Source organism: Numenius arquata, chromosome 1 (assembly GCF_964106895.1).
Source record: "Numenius arquata chromosome 1, bNumArq3.hap1.1, whole genome shotgun sequence".
NCBI lineage: Eukaryota > Metazoa > Chordata > Aves > Charadriiformes > Scolopacidae > Numenius > Numenius arquata.
This window is the reverse complement of record NC_133576.1, coordinates 9,027,536-9,055,370: the sequence shown is the minus strand read 5'-3', so window position 1 is coordinate 9,055,370 and position 27,835 is coordinate 9,027,536. Positions and strand designations below refer to the sequence as shown.

The window sequence follows — 27,835 nt, the reverse complement described above, 5'->3', positions numbered from 1 at the left end:
CCAACACACAGCACCACCTACAAACAAGTTTAGAAGAACAAGATTGTTTAGACACTACCATCAGTTTTGCTTCACTGTGAAATTACAGCTAAAAACTATCCCCTGGATTAAGTCTACAAAGCCTTCTACAGCAGTGAATCCTAATAACCCAGACGTGGTTTTGCTTTTACATTAAGCCCTCCCAAAGGAGACACTGAAAGTCACTGCAGCTCAAGTAGTATGTTATGACTTCTACATACAACAGTGTGAAGTTGACTTTTTAAACAGAATCTGCATTTCTCAATATACCCCTTCCCTATAAAGTCCCACCAGTGTAGGCTGCATGAACAGGAAAGAAGGGAAGAAGTAATCATTCTATTGTAGCCATCTTTGCTAGTGCTACTGTTATGACAGAACAAGAGTACAATAACATCCTTTGTCCAAGCTACTAAAGAAATTAATTACAAGCAGTGGAAATGAAAGTGAAAGAAAGCTCCATTTTCCTTCTATCACAGGACCCCTGTTGTATTGCCTGTCTAAGAAATATAGCCGTACTACAAAATACTATTTACTACGGTCTCATAGTTCCTAAGGTTGTCACTACTTCCTCCTTTACCCGCAACAGGCAGTTGGGGGTAAAACCGGAAACATCTGCCCACTAAATATCACATCATTAAAACAACCCTTAATATCTGACCACACATCGACTTAAGAGTAGCTTACCTATCTAGGTTCAAATATACAAGCAAGACTCACCTTTTGGAATTAAAAAAAACAAAACAAACCACCAACAAACCAAACACAAAACCCCAACCCCAACAACTATGAGACCTGGAATTTAGATGAGCTTTACTATCCTGCAGTAATCATCTTTTCTTAGCCTTATTTCAGGAGTCAACTTGAATATGCTTTGGTAGAGGCCAGTGGGAAGACTCAAGTCTGATGAGCAAAGAATCAGTTGGATTTTGGTCTTTATTTTAATGGAATATACGAGATTAATCAAGATGAGGATTACACTTGGAGTGACTCATTCAGTCTGCATATTTCATTCTTTATTGCAAGGATGAATCCCAGATCACGTGTAAGGATACTGGTCAGCCCAGCCCACATCTGCCCTCCTTCTGCAGCCCAAACTGCTCTTGCCGGATTGTGTTCAGACTGAGAGTCATCAGCACCAACTGCCCCAAAGACCGCAGTTTGTGAGCAGCTGCCCTCTTATAGGAGGACCTTCAAAAGCAGGAAAAGGACTGACATTTTCTGTGGTGCAGCTGGTCTGTTTTTTATGTGTCAAGAAACTCAAAACTTTCAGGAGAGGTTAAAATTTACTTTGCATGCACTTTTAGTGGCCTGCCACATAGGAGGGCAAAGCACGTAGCCCGCTGTGGCAGGCAGATTGAGTATCACTGCACTAGTGGCATTCAGATTAGAGTGTATTATGGTTACATGGACATTTGCAACTCTCAGCCTCCTTCATCTTCCTCTCCACAATATTCCACCAGCAAAAAAAAAAAGAAAAAAAAAAAAGAGGAGGGGAAAGGAGGGGAAGGAGAATAAAGACAACTAGAACTACACATTGACATTTATAAATAACCGCCCAATAACTGGTAGAAATGCAAGTGGAAGCAAAAGCCAATCACAGACCCAACTAGTTTATTTATATGCTATGCTGTTAGAAGACTGAGATATCTATTTGTAACTTTTGCTCTATACATTTTGGTAGCTAATCACCACAACTTTTGTAATCAGAGCTACCAGAAATAGCTTACCACGTGCAACAATATTTTTGTTATAATGCACACAAAATATACAAAAATATACAGATATTGTACTTATATACATGCATAAATACATGAAGAGATTCTGGTGCAAATAAGGATTTATCATCAGCTTCAAGCAACAAGATTTATTACAGTATGTAGTTGTTCTGTCTGTTTTTCCACAGAATGCATTATCTTGAAATAAAAATTAATGGCTAGTGAAAAAATGCATCAATGTATCGTTTGAAACACTCCCTCAGTCCATGAAACTTTCTACCTTTAAAGAGTTAGCAGCCCAAAACACTTCAAGGAAATGTAAAAAAAACCCAAAACCCTCAGCATATAAAGAGTTGCTTTTCAATTTCTTCATACTGGTTATAAATCATTAGCTGCATTAACTGACAATAGCCTCAATTCCATGTATTGCTATTTTTTCTAGTTTCTCTTCTTTTACTAGCAAGAATCTGAACCATCATTGTGACAATATTGACACTCACCACTACCACACTTTTACAGAACCCACAGCTTATTTATTACAGGGGTGTAGGGATAGGCTACTATAGGAAATAAATTATATCCACAACAGGAAGGGGTTTCTTTCAGAACCCGTATTTTGAGTTGTCATCTTTATAAAGAAAGTATAAAGTTGTCATCTTTATAAATAATCATTACTGAGAGAATATTAGTTTATGCAAAGTATATGTATATAAAATAATTATATATACATACTATATATCTCATTGTAATAATTATCAAGTCAGTGTATGTCTAGTACAGTTCCTGGTTTTAGAGTGTTTGTTTCACTTCTTTTCAAAGGCTGTATTGTCCTCTTTTAATATTTCCCACATGCAACATAGCAAAATAGAGGAATCTGTTCAAAAACTGCATTTTTGTTCATGATGTCTTCCTACCAAGAGTGCAGCTGTTTGTTCTGTTATCACTTCCAGGTGGTAAGTACAGGCTTTCCTGAATCTCTTGCACGATTTCCTTTTACTCCACTGGACTGCCCAGAACGACTTCGCAAGTCACGATCAGGCCCATCACTTTGCGCCATCTCTTCATCATATCTGAAAACAAGATAACCCGTTCAATGCCTTATCCTTCTATTTACTACATAAATAAGAGTGGGTCCTCTATATTCTATTTTGCTTAATATCTAGCACTGAAATTTAATACAAGCTGTTCTACACATAGGTATACACATGCATAGTTTGATATGCAGCTATTATTCAAGGAAGTTGAATATGACGTTACAATACAGACCAACTGAAATATCTTCAGCTACTTTTTGAAAGAAAGAAATCATCTGGCAGCTTTGGTTAAACTCCTGAGTTTGTGAAAGTTTATGCTTGTGAAATTTTACACGTACTTCTGTATTTCTCCTCACTACGTAGGTCTGTGGTTAAGCAAGAACATCAGACTGCTGGCAGCTTTCATAAAGTCTTAAGCTATTGCTTCAAACAGAGGATTGTTAGTGGTAGTGCTAAAAAACTCCACTGTTGCATCAGAGAGCGAGTAAGGAAAGAATGAGGTGAACAAACAGCAGCGTGCTTAAATTAAATGCATTTGATGACATATATTTTGTAACACTTAACCACAGTGACAAGTAGTTCTTTAAATATCTAAGCCCATTATGGCCTCAGATAACCTCAGTATATACTCACCTCCCAGCTGCTATGCAAATTGCAAGCAGAAATTTGCTATAGATGCATAAAGACAATACTATAATATTTTGTAGAACAGTCAAAATATACACTCAGTTACACTATTGTATAGGTATTTGCAGATACCATGTATATAAAATTAATTAAAACTTAAATCACGATTCATCCAACACGTACATAGTTAACTGTCTTTACTAGTCTATAGAAAGAGTATTTAAGATCAGTGTGGTGGATCAACTATGTACATAACCGCATTCCTGACATATTGAACAATTGCATCACTAGTGCTAGAGAACCTATCTGAACATTTTCTCAAAAGATATGAGAAACCGTATCATCCATATGGTATTTAAATCAGTGTTCTTCTGTATAAGACCAATAAATCCTAGATAAATCCTTCAGATGCTCCAATATTAAGAACTCTGTCTTTTTCATTTCCCCCTTTGTAATACAGATTGGGGAATTTAAAAAATACCTAAACAAGTCATTTTTATTACATCCATGAATTACAGGAGTCAAGCGGCATAATTTCTATGAACTGAGAGAAAAATTCTATTGAATAGCTATTATATCTATTTAACTACCGTCTATATATCATACTCAATACAATTAAAGTTTTACACATGTAGAAGACAAACACTCTCTTTGCCTTTACCCCTCAAATCCAGCTGCTGGAAGCTCAGAAGGTGCAGGCAGGGGCTTTTCAGATAAGTAACATTCCTTCTGGAGATGAGGTGAGGTAACTCTGCTTTAATGCACTCCCACCTCCAACGCTGCTACTGCAGCTCCAAAAAAATGAAGTGGCACTTTATGCCCATTTTTCACATTACAATGAAGTTCACTTTACCTCTGTGGTCTACATTACACATTAAAAAAGTGAGGTGACTGAAAAACATTTCCAGTTATATAGAACATTGATATAACTTACAAGACTTCATAATTGCCAAGAACCTCTTTCGGTGGAGATTTATTCCATTTGCAGTCTGGAATTTCCCCATTAGGCACAGCAATGTTAAGTGTGTCATTAATAAGATTATACTTCAAGATGCGATCATTAGCAGTACTGGAAGTAAGAGAAGGGGAAGCATTAACCTACAAAAGAAAAAAAATGTCAGCATCAATTTTTTGAGTGGTATGTAGTTCTCCAAACAGCATGTGTCATGACTATATGTACTATTTGGGAAATTAAGACTCAGCGTCTCAAAGCACATCTTTCAGTTCCTCAGACACTGGAAGGAATCCCCCACTGGGCATTTTTCTTTTTAGTTAAAAAACAAAGCACCACACCACTAAGTGTCTGCAGTGTCAGCCTGAAGATTTTTGTTGAGACTAGATTCACCAGAGTTCAAGACAAGACAGAGTTCATCAACAAGTTCTCCCCTGTTAAACTGTGAGCTGGAGAAACACATACATCACCTTTATTCAAAGCACTACGTTGCATCTTGTTTTAATTAAAACTGGGCTTCATCTAACATCTATCTTGTTCCACATTTATTATGGAGAAGTGGTACCAGAACAATAAACAGATATTTTGATTTCTTTTTTATAAAGTGAATTTACCTTTGATCTTTCACTTCCAATTAGATTGAGAGGGAAGAGGGCTGGATGTAATTAATTTTGAATGTATAGGTCCAAAGTTAATACACTAAAGAGAAATTTATGTGAAGAAAAAAAAAAAAAGCCTTCCAAATATCCCAATTATCCCTTGTGTGCCCCTTTTCTTTCCTCTCGAGCTGCAACATTAAGGCCATGACAGCATTTAATATTTAAGTTTGATGTTATGCTCCATCGAGCCAATGCCAATTTTCCAGCTACTGATACGGTATCTAATAGGGCTGCTAACATTCAGACTACCTCTGAAGTCCAATTGTATGGACGCGCTGGATTTAAAAGACAAAACAGAAAGCTACAAATAGAAACACCAAACATATAGGAAACAAAAGCATATTCTAGCTTGGCCATCACATGGCCTATTTTACTTTCCAACATTTTTCTTAATCCACTTACCTGAGGAGTAAAAAAGTTCAAAAGAGGAAAGACTACACTGAAATTTACTTAGTTTTATTCTGTGAAATGAGAAGGAAGGTTTTTTTCCTGTATTTTATGTATCTTTACCTCAATTAGCCATGGTTTAAGCTTGTCATCAATGATAATGTCATATCCATAACACTCAAAGCAGTGTTTATCATTATTCATTACAGGCTGTTAAAAAACAAAAAAAAAGATAACAATATGTATTAAAATCCACAATTGAGTAAGTAACCTGGTTATACACTTTGTTTGCTAGAAACCACCAGCGATTACATTATGAATCTTCTACAACAGTTTTCAGTGCTGTAATTCTAACATAAGCTTGCTAACTACTAAGTTCAGGATTGCCTCTTTTTCCAAGCTGTAAGTAAATATTTCAATATTAATGATTGCACTAATGCCAACTACTAAGTTACATTAATTTTACATTATGTTTCCAGCATCAAAATAAAAGTGGTTTCATATTTTGCATAAGTAGTAGCAATATTTAAAGCCTACATGCATCAGGAGAAATCAGGAAGTTTAAAAATTTACATAACAGCTTCACATAATCATGAAATCTTTAAACTTCAGAAAAAGGAGACTTATTCAAAGACATTTATTATACTGCTGTAACTATGCAGACATTTGTGGTCGAACAATTACCAAATACATTTTAAAATTATAATGAGCTCATGTCAACTATGATCCTGAAAGCCAAGAGAGATGCAGGACCAAGTTGTACTGAGACGCACATCCTCTAAAGAATCAGTAGTTTTCCAGCATCTGCTAAACATTTGCAGTATGCATGGTACGACTTTTCTTCTACACAGATCTCACCAGATCTTTTAAAGAAACCTTTGTGACAGGTTAATGAGATGATTTCCCCATGACTAATAATGAAAGCTTTTCAATTCTTCAGGGAGTGAAAGGGGAAAGGAAGAATAAGCATCTCTCATTGCATTTGCCATTGTCAGAAAAACAAGAGGACCAAAACACGGCATGCTCAATAATTCTCAACACTTTTTCTCTTCTCTTTTAAGGTTCTGCTAACATTTTTATCACATCTCTTTTTTTCTCATTTGGTTTCAAATACGATTGCACGGCAGGGGCTGAGTTGAACCATGCTTCCCCACCTCCCACTGCTCCCAGCTTCATGACCTTGTCCCTCTTTCTCCTGCTGATTCTGTGTTCATCTGGTCCTTCAGTGAGGTGATTCAGCTTATTACACTGGCAGAATACTAACCCATCAATAAAGCAAGATAGTAATTGTCAGTTGGGTGAGTGAGCTGATTCAGCTCATGATGGTGCCAGGACCAACCCCAAAGAGACGACAGTATCATGCACTTGGGAACAAGACAATCCTTGGCACCGCTGAGCTCTTCAGTTACCCCAGGTGACCCACAGAGTGATACCTGCTCTCTACTGTAATCATGGCATATTACCCAAACACTAGAAAGTCACTCAAGCAGAGGATTGGTTGCTATTTTTCTTTTTTTTTAAAACAAGAGCTGATGATAACTACATGACTCGTGTATAAAAGAGATGGAAGTAAGTTATGTAACTCTGCTGAACTAATAGCCTTACATTTTCTTTGATAAATTGTCCTCCAGAGCTATTTTTTCTTTGACACATTTGTTATTGCTGAAATGACGTCATGCAACTTGGCAGAGCTCAATTCTATTCACAAGGGCAGTATCAAGTCTCATTAAATAGTTCACAGAGCCCTCAAGGAAAGAGATTCATCCACTTCTTCAATATGCACAGATAGCTCACCCACCCACCCAAGATTCAAATTCACTCAGCTCAGAGAAATCAAGAGATAACAGAATTGCAGAAATCAGTATCAGTACCATCACTCGAACAGCAGGAAATAGATTTTCGGGGTTTTGATGGCAAACTCACTTTCATGATTATGAGAAGCCTGTAGCTGTAATGCTATCACTGGCAGCATTCCAGGAACAGTACTCACCGCAACAGCCTTCAGTGACTGCACAATTATCCAGTGAATTTCATCAAATAATTTGTTTGTGACTTCCTTTCCACGGGTGCTCTCCAGATACAGGCGTAAGTTACTCACCGTCCACTTGCCTCCATGGATATGATTGTAATCATCCTGAAGAGTTAAGGAGTTAATTCAGTCTAAGATTTTGAAGCTGATCAGCAGTTTTGTTTCATTCACGCACAAGTCCCGCTTACTTACATGCAAGTACTGCTCTACAAACAAGCTCAGCAAGTTGCTTTTACTCTATTTTACAGTTTTATGAAGACTTCAGCTTTACTTTGAACTGCCCTCTATGTAAACAACTGTTTTTATTATAGCTGTATATGTTTATATCACACATTGCAAACCAAGTAATAAATCTTTTTCAGAAGAAAAAAACAACTGTACTTTGACAGTTTTCTAGTAAAACATAATTTATGATTGGGAAATACAAGCTTTAAAACGTGAAAGGAAAGAGTTGAACTTTTTCCTCCTTTGGGGATAAGAGAGAAATAAATAAGTGAGCAATAGACAACTTTCACTGAAGTTAGCTGTTTTAAAATGCAGCACTTGAAAGTGCTTGTCTGTGTTTATTCATTTAAAATGTGACTTGACTGTTTCCCAAAATGCAAAACCTGTATCTTCTTAATGGTGCTACTGACAACAGTTACATTCAAGAGGACAGTGACTGTATTTTTAAAGATTAATTTTTCAGGTAATTCAGTATTTTGATATAGAAAAAACACTAAGTGCTACTGAAACTGAAACAGAACAGGGGAAAAAAAGGAGGTTACCTTATATTTGTCTTTTCAGAGGTTATCAAGGCTCTGCTCTACATTCTCTTTAAATGGAAAGACAAAAGCAAACTGAGGGTATTCTTACTGATGGAAAGACACACATTCAGCCCTTGAATAACTCTCAGAACCAATGCTTTGTCCCTCTATAAAGGTTCTCCTCAGAGCATTTCTAAGAATGAATGATTGTATGCCTGCTAAATCATAAAACACAGAATGCATAGAGCAGAAAAAAGTTGTCAGAGGAATGAAATCTGTCATCCTCTAAGGCAAGGTCAGAGAAGCCTCTATCTATTTTTAGGCTTTTTCTACAGCTTCCCCCCTAGTAAATTTGGAAAACTGGACTGTACAAATAAAGATCTGAAACATGGTTCTCAGGACTTGCTGCATGGAAAAAATGTCTTGAGATCAGATTCCAGCAAGGGAACAGAGATCAAAGTTTCAACCCTCTTTGCATTTCAGAACAAGTACTCAAATCAAAATAGATTGCAACTGGGTAGAGCTTTACACAATGACAGCTGTTTAATTAAAAGTATTAAAACAAAGTAGAATATTGCAGGCTACTTATAAGATCACTAACTGAAAATAATTACGTAGAAGAATTACTGTTGTTTTGTTTGTATTACACATGCAGTGAATAATGACTTTGAACTGTCTTTTCCAGCACAAACATTACAATGGGTATACTGACTTACCCTCCTTCCTTCATTTTCCCCTTTCCCTCTCCCCGATATTGAATTGTATGCTTTTCAAATTAGGGAAGTTTTCCCATGAGCTTGTAGGGTACAAACACACTGGAACTCCATGGTTCACATAGGGGTTACAGTACAGATTAACAACTAGAGCTTAAAGAGTTTTTCCAGACCTCATCATAATTTTGATAAATTACTTGATGGTTCAAATTAGGTTCTTCTTCTTCTAAAACTCTACAGCCTAAGTGCCTCCAAAGTTACAGACATGTTTAAAATAGAAGGACAGAGAGGATGGATAGAATGGCTCTACATTAAACTTTTCTCACTTCTTTCTGCAAAACTCAACAGATATTAGTGGTTCAGAATTTCTAAAAAGTTTTTGAAATACTCCAATAATGACTCCACATTTTTAAGCTATTATTTCTGTTGTCTTTTCTTCTCTCAAAGTGACCTCACCTCTATTTTCACTTCTACTTTTATTTGGGAGAAATCTTGAAGGCCATTCTTTAACTGGTAGAGAAGATGAAAGGGTGCATAATAACGGGAAAGGCAATGTCTCACGTGCCTCATTTGTTCACTGCTATTGGCAACAGCAGTGCTCTAAGTTTATGGGATCTGCTTTCAACACAACTAATTCTCAGTACACCCTGTCAAACAATAATGTGTTTGAAGCACTTCACAAATCAGCACCTAAGCAGGAAAACGTTTGTTGCGCTGAAAAATGCCATATTTTGACACTTCCCTGGTTTATAACTACCACCATAAGTGATATTTATAATTCACATTGTTGTTACAGTAATATCCAGACATAAACAGTTCTGCTATGCTGCACATCTTACCGAACAGTAAGAGACAAGGCACATTTAGCAAGGTTGCAATTTAAGATACATTATATGTATCTTGTATGTGTATACATATATGAATATATATATGCATAAGTGTACATGTATGTACATACACATTTTCCATGCTCTTAAAATAAAACCTATGTAATTAGGAAGTGCGACAATTGAGTTTTAATTACCATAACAGAGGCATGGTTTATAAATCACAGACTTCCGCTAACAACGCAAAAGGGACAGTCATCATCATCAAGTGGATTCCCTGAAGACACAAGGCTTGGGCAGTGACAGTGTATGCCCATCTGTTCATGTCACCCCTGACCCACTAGCCTTTCCTCCCAGTGGCAAATTTCAGCCTATTTTGACACAGGGAAGTGCTGTCAAAGCTATCAGGTTTCCACATGTTTTATGAATATCAATGACAAATTATAGGACAGAACTGCTCTGCAGGCAGAGCTCCATCTTTGTCCATTCAAGAGGAAGCCACCAGCTGCCCCCGGCAGCACACATTTATCTCCCAGCTCGCAACTGCACATTCCCTTTCTTACCCAGAGAAGGAAGCTGGGGGTGGGGGACAAACATAGGAATAAGCTGGAAAGTACTGTGATGAATAAGTACTGGAAATAGGAAACCTGAATTAACTCCATGGAAGAGAGAGAAAGAGGGAAAGGGAGATCAGGAAGGCGATATTGAAGTGCTATTATAAAATACAAATTCACAGGAACCAGGCTTCATTAATTTCACTGCTCAGAGAATCAACTGCTAAGTGAGGATATTAGCATTTAAATGACAGGAGACTAGAAAAAAAATACCCTGCTTTCAACTACTCCAAGTCAATACTGAAGATATCACAGTCTATTAGAGAGCTGCAACTTGTTATCTTGCATACTTTTCATCTGCAGTCTGCTGAAATTTATTAGTAAGTTCAAGCTGAAGTATTTTAATTGGAAGATGATGGAGAACATGACAAATAAAACCTTTTTATTCCAAGTTTTTGGGAACAATGTAAGAAAATCAGTCTTGCTACAAAAGAGCACCTAGGAAGTCAGTACACTTACCCCATGTTTCTGAATGGCAACATTTGTAAGATGTACAAACATGTTATCCAATTCACTTGTACTTGGTGTATATTTTACTGTGCAAAACCGGCAAAATCCAAGTTTATACCTTAAATGCAAAAAGCCATTAAAATGTGTTAAAGCCCAATAAGAAATAAGGAAAAGAGCATTCAAGGATACCATGTACATGTTAAACTTCTTTGTACAATGACTGCAACATTATTTTGACTACATTAAACATTCTCTCAAAACAAAATACAAATACATACAATCTTACATGTAACATCTCAGTGGACGATACGTAGATACTAAAACATATAGACGAAGATCAAATTTCTTTCCACCAATAAGTAATGGATTGTTGATATAGAGAGAAATCACATAGGCTTCTTTGGAAGACTGAGTTACAAACCTGAAAAATACAAATCACATTTCAGAATGTGACAATTGCAACCATACAATCTGCTAAGTCTTTTTCTTCTTTAGAAGCAGTCTGTAAATTTTGGATTGACAGAAATCTTGCTTTGCCAAGGCAATGTCTAAAGTTGTTGTGGTTAATAATACACACTTGGCATCAGGCATTACATACCAAAAAAAAGTTAAAAATACTAAACAGATGACCAAGATCAATGAACCATTTAAACTCAGTTTTGAAGTTAACAGGGCATTTAGAATGCAGCTCTACAAGCGAGTCTGTTCCTTGGAGAGCATTTAGAGCTTGGCATGGTTCAGACAAGCAAAGACTATGTATTACATTACATTCATTAGTCAAGGTCTTATACTCCTAGAATATTGTATTTATGCTTGGTGTGCAACTGCAAATGACTGTGAAAAGCTAAGATAACTTTCAGACTGTGACATTCTTCAGATTCCAAATCAAAAGGATGGGGGATGGGGGGTAGAAGACTCAAGTGATATTTGGCCAGTCACTTTATAGCAGGAAAAAAATTAACATTAGTTGTGTGATCAAAACTTTACTAGTCAGAGAAAAACACAGATTGCTAACCTTTTTCATCCATTTGGAAGTAGATCACCAACATGAGGTGTATTATTTTGTGCTCCAAACAGATAATGTAGTTATTTCATATAAATGCTTTATACTAATTTTAAAAGTGATTTAATATATATTAAATAAAATAATTATTGAAATTACTTAGGGAAAGATTTTTCTCTTGGTTCCTGCTATTTAGTAATATGAAGCAGAACAATCTATTTCTGTGCAGTTTTTTTCCCCAATAACACTTAAAGCCTTTTTATAAAGAATAGTTAATTGAACAGTTCTTTGTACCTTCTCATACCAAAACAAATCGTATTAAAACCTTCTTGAAGAAGGAAGTCAGATAACAACTGAGATTAAATGCAAAACTAACTATATAATGACAAAGCAATAATAATGGAGTACTTTCCCCATGCATCAGACAATTAGCATGTTGATGTGGTTCACCTGATTACAGAAAACACATTAAAGGATTTGTGTTTTAAGAACTTACGAAGATGTTTTGCTGTCTCGAGACCATTTTTTAATTTGGGAGAGTTTATTGATTAGAAATATTCCTTTTCCTTGAGCTTTGCCACAAGGTTTCATAATCCAAGTGCTGGAGGGATTTTTTCTGAATTCTTCAACGAAGAGATTATAATCGGCAGGAAGCATAAAAGTAACAGGAACAAAATCTGAGGTAAGGGGAAAAAAAAGGTGCACAATTAAGAACACTATATATGGTAAGGCTATTGACACATATAGACTAAACAAATTTTTGTCTTTTCAGTTTTCCAGTCTGGTATGATCCACCTTCATTAAGACTCATGTTGTTTTTTATCTCATTTAAATTCCAGTTATAGTTTTTACTTAAACAAACAATTACAAAATATTGCATGCTGCTAACTTCACATTAATAGATTTTAATTCACAAGTCAATTTTCTTTGTGTGCTTGTATGCTGTGAAATTAGAGTATTATATACCATTCCAACTTAACTTTATCAAACTTTCTCAATTTCTTATGCCAGTTTTTACCATTTCGCTAACCACTATCATTCTCTGTGCATGCAAAAATGTGAGTGTTGGTGTTGCTTCTCCTTTGGAGTGGTCATCTTTATTTCCATGTAACTCCCATTAGTCATTCTTATTTGCTCCCACAATCAGTATTGCCATGCTTACTGAACTCTAAAGAAAAGCATTTCTCCCTTTTTGCTATCAGATTATTCTCACGTCCACCCATATAGAACTGCTTTTTTTCTTACATGGATGAACCACTTCACTTTGCCAAGATGTAGATCAATTCAACATATCCCCATCTCTGTTTCACTCCAATGCTTTCTGACCTCCAAAACAACTTTAATCTCCTCATTCCTGATCTACAGCTGGTTTGGATTTGGTTTGTGTTTGGTTGGGGATTTTTCTTGGTGGTTTTTTTTGTTTGCTTTTTCTTAATTATTATTATTATTTTCTAGCAGTCATTACTTGTTCTCCATCTTCCCTCAAATTTCTTTTCTAAAGAGTTAATTCATTCAGTTCCATCTAGAGCCTTTCTGCAAAAGCTTAATTTAGTTTTTGCTCCAGTATAAGGTTTTGAGATGTTTTTTTCACTTTTGAATTAAAGAAACTCCAATCTTTCTCATATGAAGTTCCAGAACCCTTTGGTTTCACCACTAATATTATTGCAAAGTACCTTAATCCCACAATTTTCACTCTTCAAAGTAAAAACAAAACAAAACAACCCCATCAAAACTCCAGCCAACCAACCCCTTCCCTCCACCAGACTTCCCCCCAAAAAACACAAAAAGCCTGGTTACACAGCCATTTCTGTACCCTTACATTCAAAAATAATAATTTCATTATCACTTCATTCAGTGTTGCTTCCGCTAATACTGAACTGGTTTAGTCTTCTTTAAGGATCTTACTACTTACAAAACTAAGTCTAAATACAACTTCCATGCATACAAACTGGGTTTGTTCTCCTCACTGAATATTGCTAAATACTAGCAAGTACAGAGTGGAGGAATTGGGTCTTAGTGCTGTGGTAACAGAAATGTTCAATCTTTTATTCCCACTTTGTTTCTAATTTCAACAAAGATCCTGAATGAGTGGCATCCCCTCTCTTCCTCTCAATTTGTAAAATATTAGCCATTATCCTTCAAAGCAAGGTTTGTGAAAAGCTTTGAAAATATAGTATTTCATAGGAAATACTCACTACTATTGTTTTTATCGCGTTCCCTATTCTTGTGTTTCCTTATGCTCTAATGACAGATTTGAGGGGAGGGAAAAGGAGGAGAAGACAGAGAGAGAAGGCTGTTAGGTTTGCAGAATGCAGCAAATAACTTCAGGACAAAGTGCACTTTATTTAACTGACAGGAACAGAGCATTTCAAGATAGTCACTTTAATGTTCTAACACTTGAGAGGTTCAGTGCCTTATGCACAGAAAAGCTAGCTCAATTCCAGCTTATTGACCACACAGGAAAAAAGATTAATGCTGACAAAGAGAAACACATACCCAAATAAATATATTTCCCATTTTCGTCCTTTTCTGCAAGAGGACTTCCTTCTTTCTCAAGTTCTTTCCTGTATCGCTTGATATTCTTTACCATCAAATCTTTTCTGGTCAGTTCATAGTGGTTTGGGAAATGATTGACAATTTGGTCATCAGAGAGGCGGTAACCGGTTTCCACACTGAAAACATTTCTAATTGTCTGTACGCTCATCCTGAAAGCAAAGACAGATACCAAATGATTTCTCTTACGAAACACAATTCAGGAGGACAAAGTTGAAATTATTTTGTTACATTCAATTCATCTTTTCTCTTTATAGTATAACATTTTGCTGCACTGACAGTGCAACATATCCTGAACTTCTATTAGCAAAACCAATGAAATTCTGCCAGAAGTTTTATTGATCCCTCTAGTGCTACTGAAATTGGCACAGAAATTGAGGAAAGGAAGATGACAACTTGGCCCTACTGGACTCTGGCTTGTTGATAACCAGGTCAACCCGCAGCAGGGCCTAAAAATGACTGATACGCACCCAAATGCTACAGAAGCATCTTTCTAAATCTGCTACTTCACTCTGGAAACTCAGCTTTCCTCTTAAAAAAAGCCACAAAACCAAATTCCTACTGACTACCTTGGTATTCCAATTGTAAAGGACTTCAAGCGTAGGAATTGAAAACAGTGATTCAGAGATCTTGCTAAAAACACCCATAAACACCAGACCAGAGGGCTGCAGTGACAAAGTCATCAAATCAGTTATCTACTTCATTTTTCACAGAACATAAGAGCAGGGCCATAGATACGAAGAATTTTCTGTATTAGATGTCTCACATTGGAAACTTAAGAATATTTCCTGAATGCCATCAATCCACTGCATTATCATTTCAGGAAGGAAAAAAAAAAAAAACAAAACCCAAAACCAAACAAAAAAACCAGTCACACAACAGTTTCCATGACTGCCCTGTTCCCCCACTCCCCCCCAATCGCATTCCAAAAGCATGAGCAGATTACTAGATTCCTACCCATTTAAATAAGTGGTTCACAAAGGGTACATTTGGCAGCACAAACTGCCATTCTGTTGTATTTGAAAGGGACAATATAAATTGTTTGGTTTACTTAAACAGTATTGTTTCTGCCAATTAAAAGATTACTGCATTCTAGGACAGCATTTCACGGTCTTATATTAGACAAACGCCAAATAAGAAGTTAGATTACTCACTCTCCTTCTTTCACCATTATCTTGATTTAATTTCGCATTCACTCTCAGTATTGAAATGCTGAATAATTAGTCTGCATATAAATCATTATCGTGAAGGAGAAGGAAAGTACAGTTCTCAAGGCCTCTATTACAGGAGCCTGGACTCTGGTAACAGGGCAAGCCCCTGTCACACTGATAAAAGAATATTCTATCATATATTGGAACTGTGTACTCTTGCATTATTTTGCTTATGTCATGTAATCAGAAAATTTTGGGAAAAGATACATTCAAAGATTGCCCTCAGGCCACAAATGACCTCCAACCGTAAAGGAAAAATTCTGCTTACTGCATACAAAAAAATCAAATAAAATCAGGTATCACATTTCAAAACAAAAAACACTAAGCACAGTCTTTGCCCTGGGCTTTTTACAATTGGTATTCCCAGAAGCGATTGGTATCTTGCTAGGTCAGTGACTTTCCACGCCCTGACAAAAAACCTTTGGCAAACTAACGATACATGAGATTAGTAGCATGGGAATGGATCCATGCAGATGGGACCTTCTGCCCTGAAGAAAACAATGACTTTAGCAGGCCTGCACAGATACAGGAATCTACCAATGCAAATCTGAACAGAAGACCAGCAGCAGCATAAGACAACAAAACAGAAGCAACAAAACAATCTTACACTCTTAGGAGCACTGCAGTAAATCAATGATAATTTCTGCATCTTTCATTTTTCAATATGCATTTTGTTATATTATTAATGGTATTAACATAAGATGTTAAAATGCTTCACAAATTTAGAAATTGGTATTTTTAATGTACTCACCAATAAAAATTCCAGTCTTCATTTTCTGCCACCTGAATCCAGCCTCTTTTTTCAAAGTTGTTTATTAGAACAGACTTTTCTATGTCAGTTACCCACTTCACTTTTCCTGCCATTATCCTAAGGCAGAATCAACCTGTTACTAAAGAAAAGTTTAAAGATGTGAAGTTGAAAACGGGAGGATACAAACCAAGAACATCAAAGCGAAAGAAAAGTGGCATCTAGAAAGCACTTTAACATAAGTAAATTAGAAGTAGTAAATTAATTTAAAAATCAAGGAAAATAACATTTTCGGTTCAGACTGAAACCCTGCATGTCAACCGGTCAACTACAAACAAGGACACTAGTTACAAGGACCTTTCATGCTCCCCAGCCAATCCACCTCTTATGAATGGGCATACAACTCGTGTTTCCCCGTAAATACACTAATGACAGAAATCACTATCGTACGCTTACTGGATAATGTTTACAGATCCAAGCGTAGAGCATGGACATTTTATTATTTCTAACCAAGACTTACATGCATATACTTTTTTGCTTTGTTTTAAAGTAGGAGAGTTCATAGGGATCACTTAGTGACTGTAGAAGAAAAGAAAATTATTCTAAGAGAAATTCCTTACACGTTCTATCAAGAATCAGGATTTGCTATATGGCAAGGGAGGGAACCTAAGTAACATTACCAACTTTGTGTTGTCTTCTCTGTATTTCATGCAGCCATGATCTTGCCTTCTGCTCTAGCTGGAGCAGATATGGATAAGTCGCTATCATTAAATCCTTGACAGCAGGATTTCTTCAAGCCTAAGGTTGTTAGAACAGTGCTTATAAGCTGCATTTCAATTAATGACACCTAGGTGTCACTTTCTGCATTAGATCTCTCACTTGTCCAGATCTTCTCTGCTAGGATCAGCCCATCATTCAGGCTGGAAGGGATCTCAGGAAGTCTCTTGTCCAGCCTTCACTCAATGCAGGGTTAGCTATGAGATCAGAGCAGGTTGGTCAGAGCTTTATACAAACACATTTTGAAAACCTCTAAAGATTCCCAGCTTCTCCGGGCATCCTGTCTCACTGCTTAACTGGCCACACGGGGAAAGGGTTTTTTTCCATATATTTTTTCCACATATTCTGAACCTCTCTTCTTCTGCTGTCTCTCATCTTCCCACCTTTCACCACGCTAAAGAGCCTGGGTCTCTCTTTTTGATAACCTCCTCATAGGTACAGGCAGGCTGCTTTTAGGTGACCCCAGAACCACCTCTTTTCCAGCCTGAAGAAACACAGTTGCCCCAGCTTCTCCTTAGCAGACAAGTGTTTCAGCCCCCTGACCATCTTGGTAACCCTCCACTCAACTCACTGAAGTTCACTGGTGTCTGTCTTGTTCTGGGGGGCTCAAGTGTATTGGGTTTGCATGGCAAGGTTTTGGTAGCAGGGAGGCTATAGGGATGGGTTCTGTGAGAAGCTGCTAGAAGCTTTCCCCGTGTCCAACAGAGCCAATGCCAGCTGGATCCAAGATGAACCCACCACCAGCCAAGGCTGAGCCCATCAGGTGATGGTGATAGTGCCTGTGTGATCACATCTTTATGAAAGGAAAAAAAACACCTGTATAGCAGCATCCAGAAGAGAGGAGTGAGAATATGTGAGAAAAATAACTCTGCAGATGCCAAGGTCAGTGAAGAAGGAGGGGGAGGAGGTGCTCCAGGCACCAGAGCAGAGATTGCCCTGTGGGCCATGAAGACTATGGTGAGGCAGGCTGTCCCCCTGCAGCCCACAGAGGTTAATGGTGGAGCAGATATCCACCTGAAGCCCATGGAGGATCCCACGCCAGAGCAAGTGGGTGCACCCAAAGGAGGCTGTGACCCTGTGGGAAGCCTGCACTAGTGCAGGCTCCAGGCAGGACCTGTGGCCCCATGGAGAGAGAAGCTCATGCTGGAGCAGGTTTGCTGGCAGGACTTGTGACCCCAGAGGGGACCCACACTGGAGCAGTCTGAAGACTGCACCCCATGGAAGGACTCACATTGGAGAAGTTAATGGAGAACTGTCTCCTGTGGTAGGGATCCCACACAGGAACAGGGGAAGAGTCCTCCCTGTGAGGAGGAAGCAGTGGCAGAGACAGCGTGTGATGAACTGACCACAAGCCCCATTCCCCATCCCGCTGCGCCACTTGGGAGGAGGAGGTAGAAAAAATCAGGAGTGAAGCTGATCTTGGGAAGAGAGGGGTAGGGGGAAGATGTTTTAAGATTTAGTTTTTATTTCTTATTATCCTCGTCTGATTGGATTGGTAGTAAATTAAAGTAATTTTCCCCAAGTCAAGTCTGTTTTGCCTGTCACGGTAATTGCTGAGTGATGTCTCCCTGTCTTTATCTCGACCCACAAGCCTTTCATTATATTTCCTCTCCCCATGTCCAGCTGAGAAGGGGGAGTGACAGAGCAGCTTTGGTGGGCACCTGGCATCCAGGCAGGGTCAACCCACCGGATCAAGTTACTTTTGTCAATCCTCTGATATAATGTGTTACAACCTTGCCCTTTTTATTTGAGAAAGACAGCAAAGTCTACCAAGGTGGGAATGCACAACAAATGCACTGAAGGAGGAGAGAGGAGAAGCCCAGCACCCACAATTGCTGCCTCTCTGAAGGGCAACCTGAAGTCTTCTGACAGTAGCAGGCACTCACCAGCTTGAGCTCCCCCTTACAAGGGCTCTTTGGCAAGATCCCCTTCACACAGTGTCTTGTATTGTGCACTAATGCAATACCAATGAAGATGGAGGCAAAGAAGCATGAATTGAAGCATGTTGTCCTGTGTCATGGTTTGGATCGGACTGGCCACTGAAACAAAGGACAGATGCTCTCCCCCCTCAAACAGGACATCCTTCATGCATACATAGTCTAGAGCCAAAAGCCCACAATCCAGTTGATGTGGACAGAACACACTATTTTATGCAATGAACAACATATTTACCCTGTCTCTAAGTGGTGAATCCCAGCCTCCCAGGATCTAGGCTTGATTGATACACAACTATTAAGCAAGCTAACATATATTCATGAGCACACGATAATAACTGATCAAGTCAAGGATAGACAGCTCTCATAAGCAGTTTCGATGTTGCTGTTTAGTCTTTCTGCAGTTCATTCCACAAATTAGTTTTACAATTGCAGCCTAGTGAATTTTCATAGTTATGTTTCACAGAAACCAACCACAGAGAAGTGTGCTGATTCAGAAGAAAATCTCTTTGAGCCAAAAGCAGATTCTTTGGCACACACCTTTCCCAAGAACAAAAACCACCATGCAAGGGAGCGGGAGAGAGCAGAGTTACACACACACATATAACATCATCTACTGCTCTCTCTACATATACTTTTCCATTAAAAGGTAAACTAAAACTTCAAATCATCTTTACTAACATAGTACTGTAATTAAAGCAAGTAAGTAATGAATGCAGTTAATATAATTTCTGCAACTAAGATATTGGACTGGAATTCAAGGGGTCAGTTTCTAGGGCTAGATATGGAGATGTACTTCCGCTCGCAAGCTAACACCCCTATGCTTTCTCTTTTCCTGGCAGGCACAGCCCATTATATAGTGCTCCCACTTTCTCCTTCCTAGACTATTTAATCTGCCAAACTCCACAAGGCAGAAATGTTTACTATTAGGCTTCCATTTTAAAGAGTTTTAGACACACTTATTTTTATTCACATAGGTAAAACAAGTCGAAATCAAGCCTAAATAGACAGACAGAAATGAGTATACATAGGCTTAGGGTCTTTTTCTGTGTGCTTGTACAACACCTAGTTCTACAAGGTCATGATCTTTCTCTGGGCCTTCCAGACCAAAACAAAAATAAATTAAACAAAGGGATTCATTTATTTGTACTGAAGTATGTATGATTCACAATCAGTGACTCATCAGTACCACATACCATCTTGTTGTGGTTTTAAAAGTTCAGGGATTAGTCAGCTTGGAACAGAATTGTCCCTTCAAAAGGAAACGTGTTAAATGCTATGATAGCATTACCCAAACACCACGTAAAATTTTCAAAAGGCCTAAAACTTGTCCTCTACATCTCCAAACTACCCCATTAGGTTTACCAACATCCAATATCAGCACTATACCCGTATCTCTGTGACATCACTCCCTCATCTCGTTCCCTGCTTCACAAGTGGTGGTGCTGGTCTCTTCTAACAAGCAAATAGTGATAGAACAAGAGGGAATGGCTTCAAGTTGCAACAGGGTAGGTTTAGACTAGACATTAGGAAGAAATTCTTCACAGTAAGAGTGATCAGACACTGGAACGGGCTGCCCAGGGAGGTGGTTGAGTCACCATCCTTGGATGAGTTTAAGAGTCGTTTAGATGTGGTGTTGGGGGATATGGTGTAGGGAAAAACTTTGTAGACTAGGGTAGATGGTTGGACTCGATGATCCCAAGGGGCTTTTCCAACCTGAATGATTCTATGATTCTATGAAGCGTGTCTCACTCCAGCATCCCTAGTACATAAGATACAAGTACCCTCAGGGCTTGTTCTTCCTGAAGAAACTGCCTCAGACAAATGTAGCTGCCTGCGCCTCTGCCTTTATAGCAGCACGCAGCTGCCACCTGGCAAAGATTAAGAGACATGGTACACTGCCACAGGCAGGGCTAGTTTGCCAACACTTCTAATGCTGCAACCTCATTTCTACCCTGGGATGCAACAGATGTCACAGCATCCTTTCTATAGGATTCCTTATGAAGACACTTCAATGCATGCTACACGTCCTATGGCAAGGAACCCTGAATGTAGTGATCCAGCAAAGGGATTTTGTGGTAGCAGGTGAGATTGCTCCATGACTCGTTGTGCTCCCAGAGACTGCACTATTTCACTTCAGAAGCCAGAGACAATTCAACAGAAGACTCACCCACAGGAAGGCAAGTTAAAACTAAATCAAAGCTAAAAATTGAAGATAACTTCTACCACAAATAAAAAGAAAAATTACAAGCGTGTCATTCTTTTCCTTTTTTGGGAACTTTAGGCCTTATAGATCCATTCCACTACAACAGGACTGAAAGGATAGGAATACACCAGCAGACTGAATATTAGTCCTTGGTTTATGTAGACAGTTCGACCATCTCAGGCGATGTTTAACTGGCTTGTACATAAAATCTTCTCATCTTGTGTAATTTGATTACAGAAACCCACAAACAAGGAGTCATAAGAAATAACTTATATTAAGTTGCACCAAAAACTTTCTTATTTTCAGTAACATAATTTTAATACAATATAATTTTCCACAGGAATCCTCTAATCTGCAATTAGGTATTCTAGATAACCTGACGAGGTTGCATGAGATAACCACGCGTTCAAACTTCTGGTCAGCTGACATCCACAGCTTCAGTAAGCATCAAAGAAGAGCTATATAACACAGCCCTAGCCTGCATATAGTAGGGTAACGGCACAGTAAGTCAAATCCTTCTCAGAGCGCCAGACCTCCTACTCAGGAGACAAGAAGTATTATAGTATAAGCACAGCAGGCCCGACACTTCCCCAAAACACTGCCTTTACTGGTCACAGCAAAAACACTTAAATGTAGGGAAGCCTGGCAGAAGCCAGATCCGAGGTGAGGCCTTCTTGCCCCAGCCCATGACTGGCACAAACGCACGAGGTGATGGCAAGACCCAAAACCATCCTGGTCGTCACTCTTCCCAGGAATTACCACCACTAGGGAAGCTACTCATGGTGATCGCAGGCCATCTTTTCACACTGCAAATTAAGTGTAAGTGGTGCTGGCATCTGCACGGGGAAGAGGATTCCTGATCTAGAAAGCTCTATTAACTTCTAACAGTTGAAACCATAATTGTGGTTCATTATTAAGTTTATTACTGGAAAATGCAGTTTGGCTGATGCGGTTGTGCCATCACAGGAGACCTGGAAGGCCTGCCAGAGCAAGTCCCAAAATGTTAGGGAGAAAAAGGAGCCGAAGACCGAAACCACGGGGTCACTGGGGGAAACCGCCGGAACGGGGGAACCCGGGGCAGCAGATCACTGAACGCCCCAGAAGCAGATGTCTGCACGCCACACACTTCCACATGGAACCGCAGCGGAGGCAGCCAGCCGGCCTCGAGCCTTCACCAATGCCTCACCCTCGATGCGCCATGTCGCGACAGCAGCACAAAGAGGCTAACCCCGGCGGGCTTCACTCCTGCCCCTCCCTGACACCCTCCTAGAGCGGGCCCGCACGGGGAACCCTGGCGAGAGGATTACCTTCCCCCTCCCCCTCTCAGGAAGGGTCGAGATACCACAGGGATCTTTAGCTGTCGCGATAACCCCCAGGGAGGGAGGGAGGAAGGAAGGAAGGAAGGAAGGAAGGAAGAAAGGAAGGAAGGAAGGAAGGAAGGAAGGAAGGAAGGAAGGAAGGAAGGAAGGAAGGAAGGAAGGAGAAGCAGGGGAGGGAAGCCGAGCACCTCCTCCAACGGAGGGGGGTGGCTGCAGCCCGCACTGTATGAGGGGGAGGGGGAGAACCCAACGCGCGCTCACCTACCGGCGGGAGGGGCGGCGACGGCCGCTCCCCTCACGCCCCGCCGTCCCCGCCGGCCTCTCCCATCGCCACCGCCAGCCCCTCTTGTCCCCGCCCCTTCCGGTGCCGTTCCCTAGCAACCGCGACGCGCCGGGGGCGGGACTTCCGAAGCGGCGGTGGCGGCGGGTAAGTGCGGTTGCCAGGGAGGCGCACAGCGGCCCCGCCCCGCGAGCGTGAGGGGTTGCGCAACGCGGTGCGGTCGGCAGCCATCTTGTCTGCGGGAGCGGGGCAGCGTGGGTGTCGTTCGCTGCTCAGGCCTGGCAGGCGCGTCAGCCCAAACCCTCGGTAGCCGCCCTAGGAAGAAGGAGAGGGGTAGAGGGTGCCTGCCGAGGCCGGGGCCCGGCGCAGGCCCTGAAGGAATGGAAGGGGCGCCATACCCTTTGGGGCCTGTGGCAGACCCTGGCCTCGCCCGCTGTTTTCCATAACCCTCTGAATCCTGCAAGCCTGACAGAAGGGCCCTGAAACCTGCCCGACTCTCGTGCTGTCTACTGCGCGTGGGCCCATTTTGATTTTAAGCTACTGTGGCCTGGGCCCGCCTCGTAGTCAGAAAAAAGTCCCTGACAGACACCTGATCATGAGTAAACGGATGTTTGCGGAAGGTCATAGCATGACAAGACATGCCTAGATGTTTCCAGAACACCTAAAAAAAACCCAGGTCACTCAGATGCCAAAGCTCAAGCGTCTGTTGGAGTGCATCAAGTCCTAACAGGTTTGTCGCTGTATGGCTGTCAGAGTATCTTTTTATGTATCAATAGTGTTCTGAGGAAGTGTGCGAATTTTACCCCAAATGACCAACAACTATAATTCACAGTGAAAACTGGGTGAGACAAATACTACCTAAGAAGTTATGGCATTAGTGCCTGTGTAGAGAAGCTTGATTTACGCATACAAAATTCCTTCCAAAATGAGAGTTTACGTTAAAGACACCTGACATCTACTAAGGTTACTGACATTTTGTGATAGGTTCAATCAAAACAACAAGGTATTGCATAATGAACTTGAGAGATTTGAAGAGTCTCTGAGGAAAAAAGAAAGAAAATAAATTACTCATTCTGTAATTATTAAATTATTTAAATATTATTTATTATTATTTAAATATTAAAGTTATTAAAAAATAGATCCATCAAGACAGTAGCTGAAAGAAGCAGCTTGCAGTGTGTTGGCATATAGCAAGCAAATCTATATTCCCTAAATACCTTAATTCCCCAAATAAGCTGAATATAATAAAAATGCTCTAGGATTTACCATTATCATCCTATGCTAATAAGCTCAGTTTCAAGGATGCAACTACAAAGAAAGAGTTCAATTTAATAATTAATATAACTGGAGCTATTAAATATTCCCTAGTGTAACTATGAAGGCAGCGGCAAAGCACAGTGCATCTTCTTTCGGTCACGGGCAGTGGAAATTTCCTGGCACCACACCACCTCTGGCAGCAGAGGAGAGCAATGGAGCAGCTTTCAGAGACGTCTTTCAACTGAGAAGGTACGTCTGCTGTGACAGCTGGCAGCAAGAAAAGTGAACCTCAATCTTCTCCTTGCTATCAATCCTTTTTTGTCCTTGCATTCATCATACCTCAGGGGAAAGCTGAAAAAGTACCACTTTTTAAATGTATTAAATAATGCATTAAGGACAGAAACAGTTGCTGTTTTTTTTTTTATGTAAGAGTCTTTTAGCTTAGTTAGCACTCCTTAATCGAAGTTATAGTTCCATGGTATAAAAAGCTGTTGTTTTGCTCTTACTCTGAAAATTACATCGACAGTATTACATCACAGCTAATAATAGATGCTCTGATTTTTAATATTAATGCATCTCCACTTTGTAACATTATTGTTCCAACCAGGGAAGTCAGGGAGAATATGAGAGCAGCTCAATAATACTTACTATTATTGTATCAGGAAATGCTGTGGCAGCATCGGCATGCTATCTTTGCAACAGAAATCACTCCTACAGTGACATTTGCGTATTTTATTAAGCTTGAGTCAATTCACTGAATTAAGCAAGATTATCTGTATGTGGAAAATTAGGCCTGGTTTCAGGAGGGGAACTACTATTGATTTGAAGCAAAGTAAATACGAAAATTGAAGTATCAGAACTGGTAAATAGGGCAAAGTCTTGGCAAGAAATGATATTGTGGAGGTTAATTCCCCTTTTATTATATTGTACTTTCAAGGCAATTTTCATCTAGCCTATTGCATGTGTAAATGTAAACACCATCCTCACAACACAGTCCTTGGCATGAGCTGGAAGGTAAGCGTTGTCATGTTCATTTTACAGATGAGTCAACCTCACCTACGGAGCTCGGGAGATGAGAGAAAAACGCCTGTGTTACAAGCAGGCTTATTATGCATTGCACAAAAAAGAAGTGGTTTGAGTAAGTGTATATACACACACACACACACGAGCACTTTTCAACATTTAAAAATTTAGCCAGCAAAGTCTATGGACATCCCAGCTTCAGGTGGAGCGCTGACTCTGTGCCGATGTTCCGCTTCTCGCGGTGTTTACCTTCACTCACACAGAGATGAAATCATACTATAAATAGAGGGCAAAGTCCACTCTCTGGCATTACCCGGTGAAGCCTCCTGTTTGACGTGACAATAAAGCGTGGGGGGCAATAGGGGGTTTTGGTTCTTTTAAGCTCTTCTGCAGTAAACCCTGCTCTCTAGTGATGGGTGATACTGACTGGATCAGTCACCACCCTGTTTGCCACAGCACAAAAGAAAAACACTGCAAGTCCCGTGACCTCACTAAACCTTTGGGGCAAGAGGTGGCAGGGTTTCTGTAGATGTCTCTCTCTTTAACCCCTCCGTAACTTCTCCTCCTGTCTGCCCACAGCCTTCTTCCTCAGCTAGCCTTGGGACAGCGAGGGATGCGTCTCAGTTGCTTTTGCTCAGCTGGACAAACTAAGAGGAAAAGCTGCTTCTCCCTGTTCAAAAGCGAAAAATACCACGACATTGCCAACATTTTAAAGACTACCTTTAAATTACAAAATACGCATTGAAGCCCAAAGGGATTCTTAAGCAGCCCTGATCTCTGCCACCAAAACCACAACCCAAAGCCTGCCTGAGCTCCAGCGCGCTCAGGGGGCTGAAAAAAACCACCTGGCCCCACTGGCAGGCAAACGAAGCCATTTGGAAAAGGGGTGCTTTGGCAAAAGGGGACCCGGGGGGGACCTGGTGGTGCCACTCGCCATCTCCACCGGTGGGACCGCAGAGCTTCTGCCGTGGTGGCCAGAGTCCCGTCACTTCCCATCACCGTGGCGGGGAGCCATCCCACCACGGTGGCCGGTCGTCCATCCATGGGGCCATCCCGGCCTCGCCGGCTCCACATCGGCGCGGACGGCGCCCGGCGGCGCCAGTTCGGCCCCGGGAAGGGGGAGGGAGGCGGCACGGCCCCGCTCCCCCCGGTGGCAGGCAGCGGCCGCCCGGGCCACCGGGGGCGGCGGGTCTCCCCCGGCGGGGCGGAGCGGGGCGGGGCGGCGGGCGGACAATAGGGGCAGTCTGCGAGGGACGCCGCGGTGAGTGGCCGGCGCGGTGGGGGACGCGGGGACACCCCCACCCCTCTCCTGACGCCTGCCTGTGTTCCCGCGGGGTGGCGGTGGCTTCCAGCCGAGCCGAGGTGAGCGGCGGGGTCCCGGCGAGAGAGGGGCGGCGCGGCGGCGCCTTGCCTTGAGGCGAGGGGGGAGACCGGCCGGGGTCTTCCGGGCAGACCCAGACCGCGGCCCCGGGACGGTGCGGGGGGCTGCGGGAGGCCGGCGGTCCCCGGGACCCTCCGCCTCACCTGCGCGCCCGGTGCCGAGGAGGGATATCCCGGCCCCGCGGGTAGGTCCCGTCGCGTTTCCATAACCGGCACCTCCGCCAGGTCTGGCGCCGCAGCATCTTTTAGCTCGGGAGGAGGGGGTCGGTGTCGTTTAAAAAACAGGCCGGGCGGGGGTGAACACCGGGAGCCGAGCGAGCGGCCGGAGCCGGCGGTCGCAGGCTGCGCCGCGGCCGCTGGGCACGGCCGGGGCTCGGGGCGGTGGCAAGGAGCGACCTGTCCCGGTTGCTCAGCCTCCGGGAGGGACGTCTGTGCCCTTCCAAATGATGCTGTAGGGACCTGTGTGCTTTGTACTCAATTGTTAGCTTCTAAGCAAATGAGGAGCGGAGTACGTGTACTTTCACTCTTAGCAAAGCAGGAAATAAGCCCTCAAAATAAGTCTAAGATGTATAGCAAAATGTGCCACCGATAAATGCTCTTTAATGTTCCTGAAGAACTCGTTTTCGATATCTGTATCCGTTTACAAGTATGCTAGTCATAACAGGAATGATGTGCAACAGCAGAGATGTATAAAGAAATCCGTACGGCCCCAAACAGTCAGTAACGTTTAAGTCATTTCACAGGGAGTGATTACAGCAGAGTGGTGAGTTCTATGATTAAGCAGATTTCTAGGTGTTTCAATTGCAAAGCGACTGTTAGCCGGAGTCTGCTTCTTAAGGCTGTAGCAGAAAGATGTACGTATAACAAGAAGATAGAATGGTCTCCATTATCATTTTCTCTCACAGGTATGTGGACAAAGTTATTTTGAGTTAACGTGTTGTGGGTACGTGATTATTTTTTTTTTCCATTTAATACATGTCAGTTGAATGGGAATTAGGACTGAGTAAAATGAAGAAGAAAATCAATGTTTTTTCGAGGTATTTGATCTCTTCTGATGTCCAAACGTCACCACTGTAATGACCCTGTCTCTCTGAAAGGAGAAATTTTTAAAAATTGCCTGTTTCACCTGGTCGGTAGGTGTCTGTGGTAGCTCTTTTCAAGGATTTTAGTATCAATGGGCCATTGACCGTAGAGAGGACTAAAAAAAATTGAATGCACTCTGCATTGAATGCTTCTGCAGGTAAACAGCCCACTAGCCAAACCAAGAGTCGGTAGGAGTAGGATAGTGACTGTGAGCTTGATGCAGCAGTTACTAAGGGGAGCAGTAAAACCCCTCCTAATGCTGTATCGATCTGAAGTGAAACTAGGAAGCC

The 27,835-nt window shown here is 41.0% G+C and overlaps 1 protein-coding gene across 1 annotated transcript; it reads right to left on the bottom strand.

Annotated features, from left to right (window-relative positions):
* Positions 1-1,621: 1,621 nt before the first annotated feature.
* Positions 1,622-16,402, bottom strand: TTLL1 (TTL family tubulin polyglutamylase complex subunit L1). The gene is made up of 9 exons (XM_074153069.1): positions 16,290-16,402; positions 14,271-14,479; positions 12,271-12,451; positions 11,058-11,192; positions 10,781-10,889; positions 7,383-7,526; positions 5,516-5,602; positions 4,329-4,492; positions 1,622-2,803 (listed from the first exon to the last, which is right to left on the bottom strand). Exons 1-9 carry the CDS (start codon positions 16,400-16,402, stop codon positions 2,674-2,676), a joined length of 1,272 nt encoding a protein of 423 aa, XP_074009170.1. The 3' UTR covers positions 1,622-2,673.
* Positions 16,403-27,835: the final 11,433 nt, after the last annotated feature.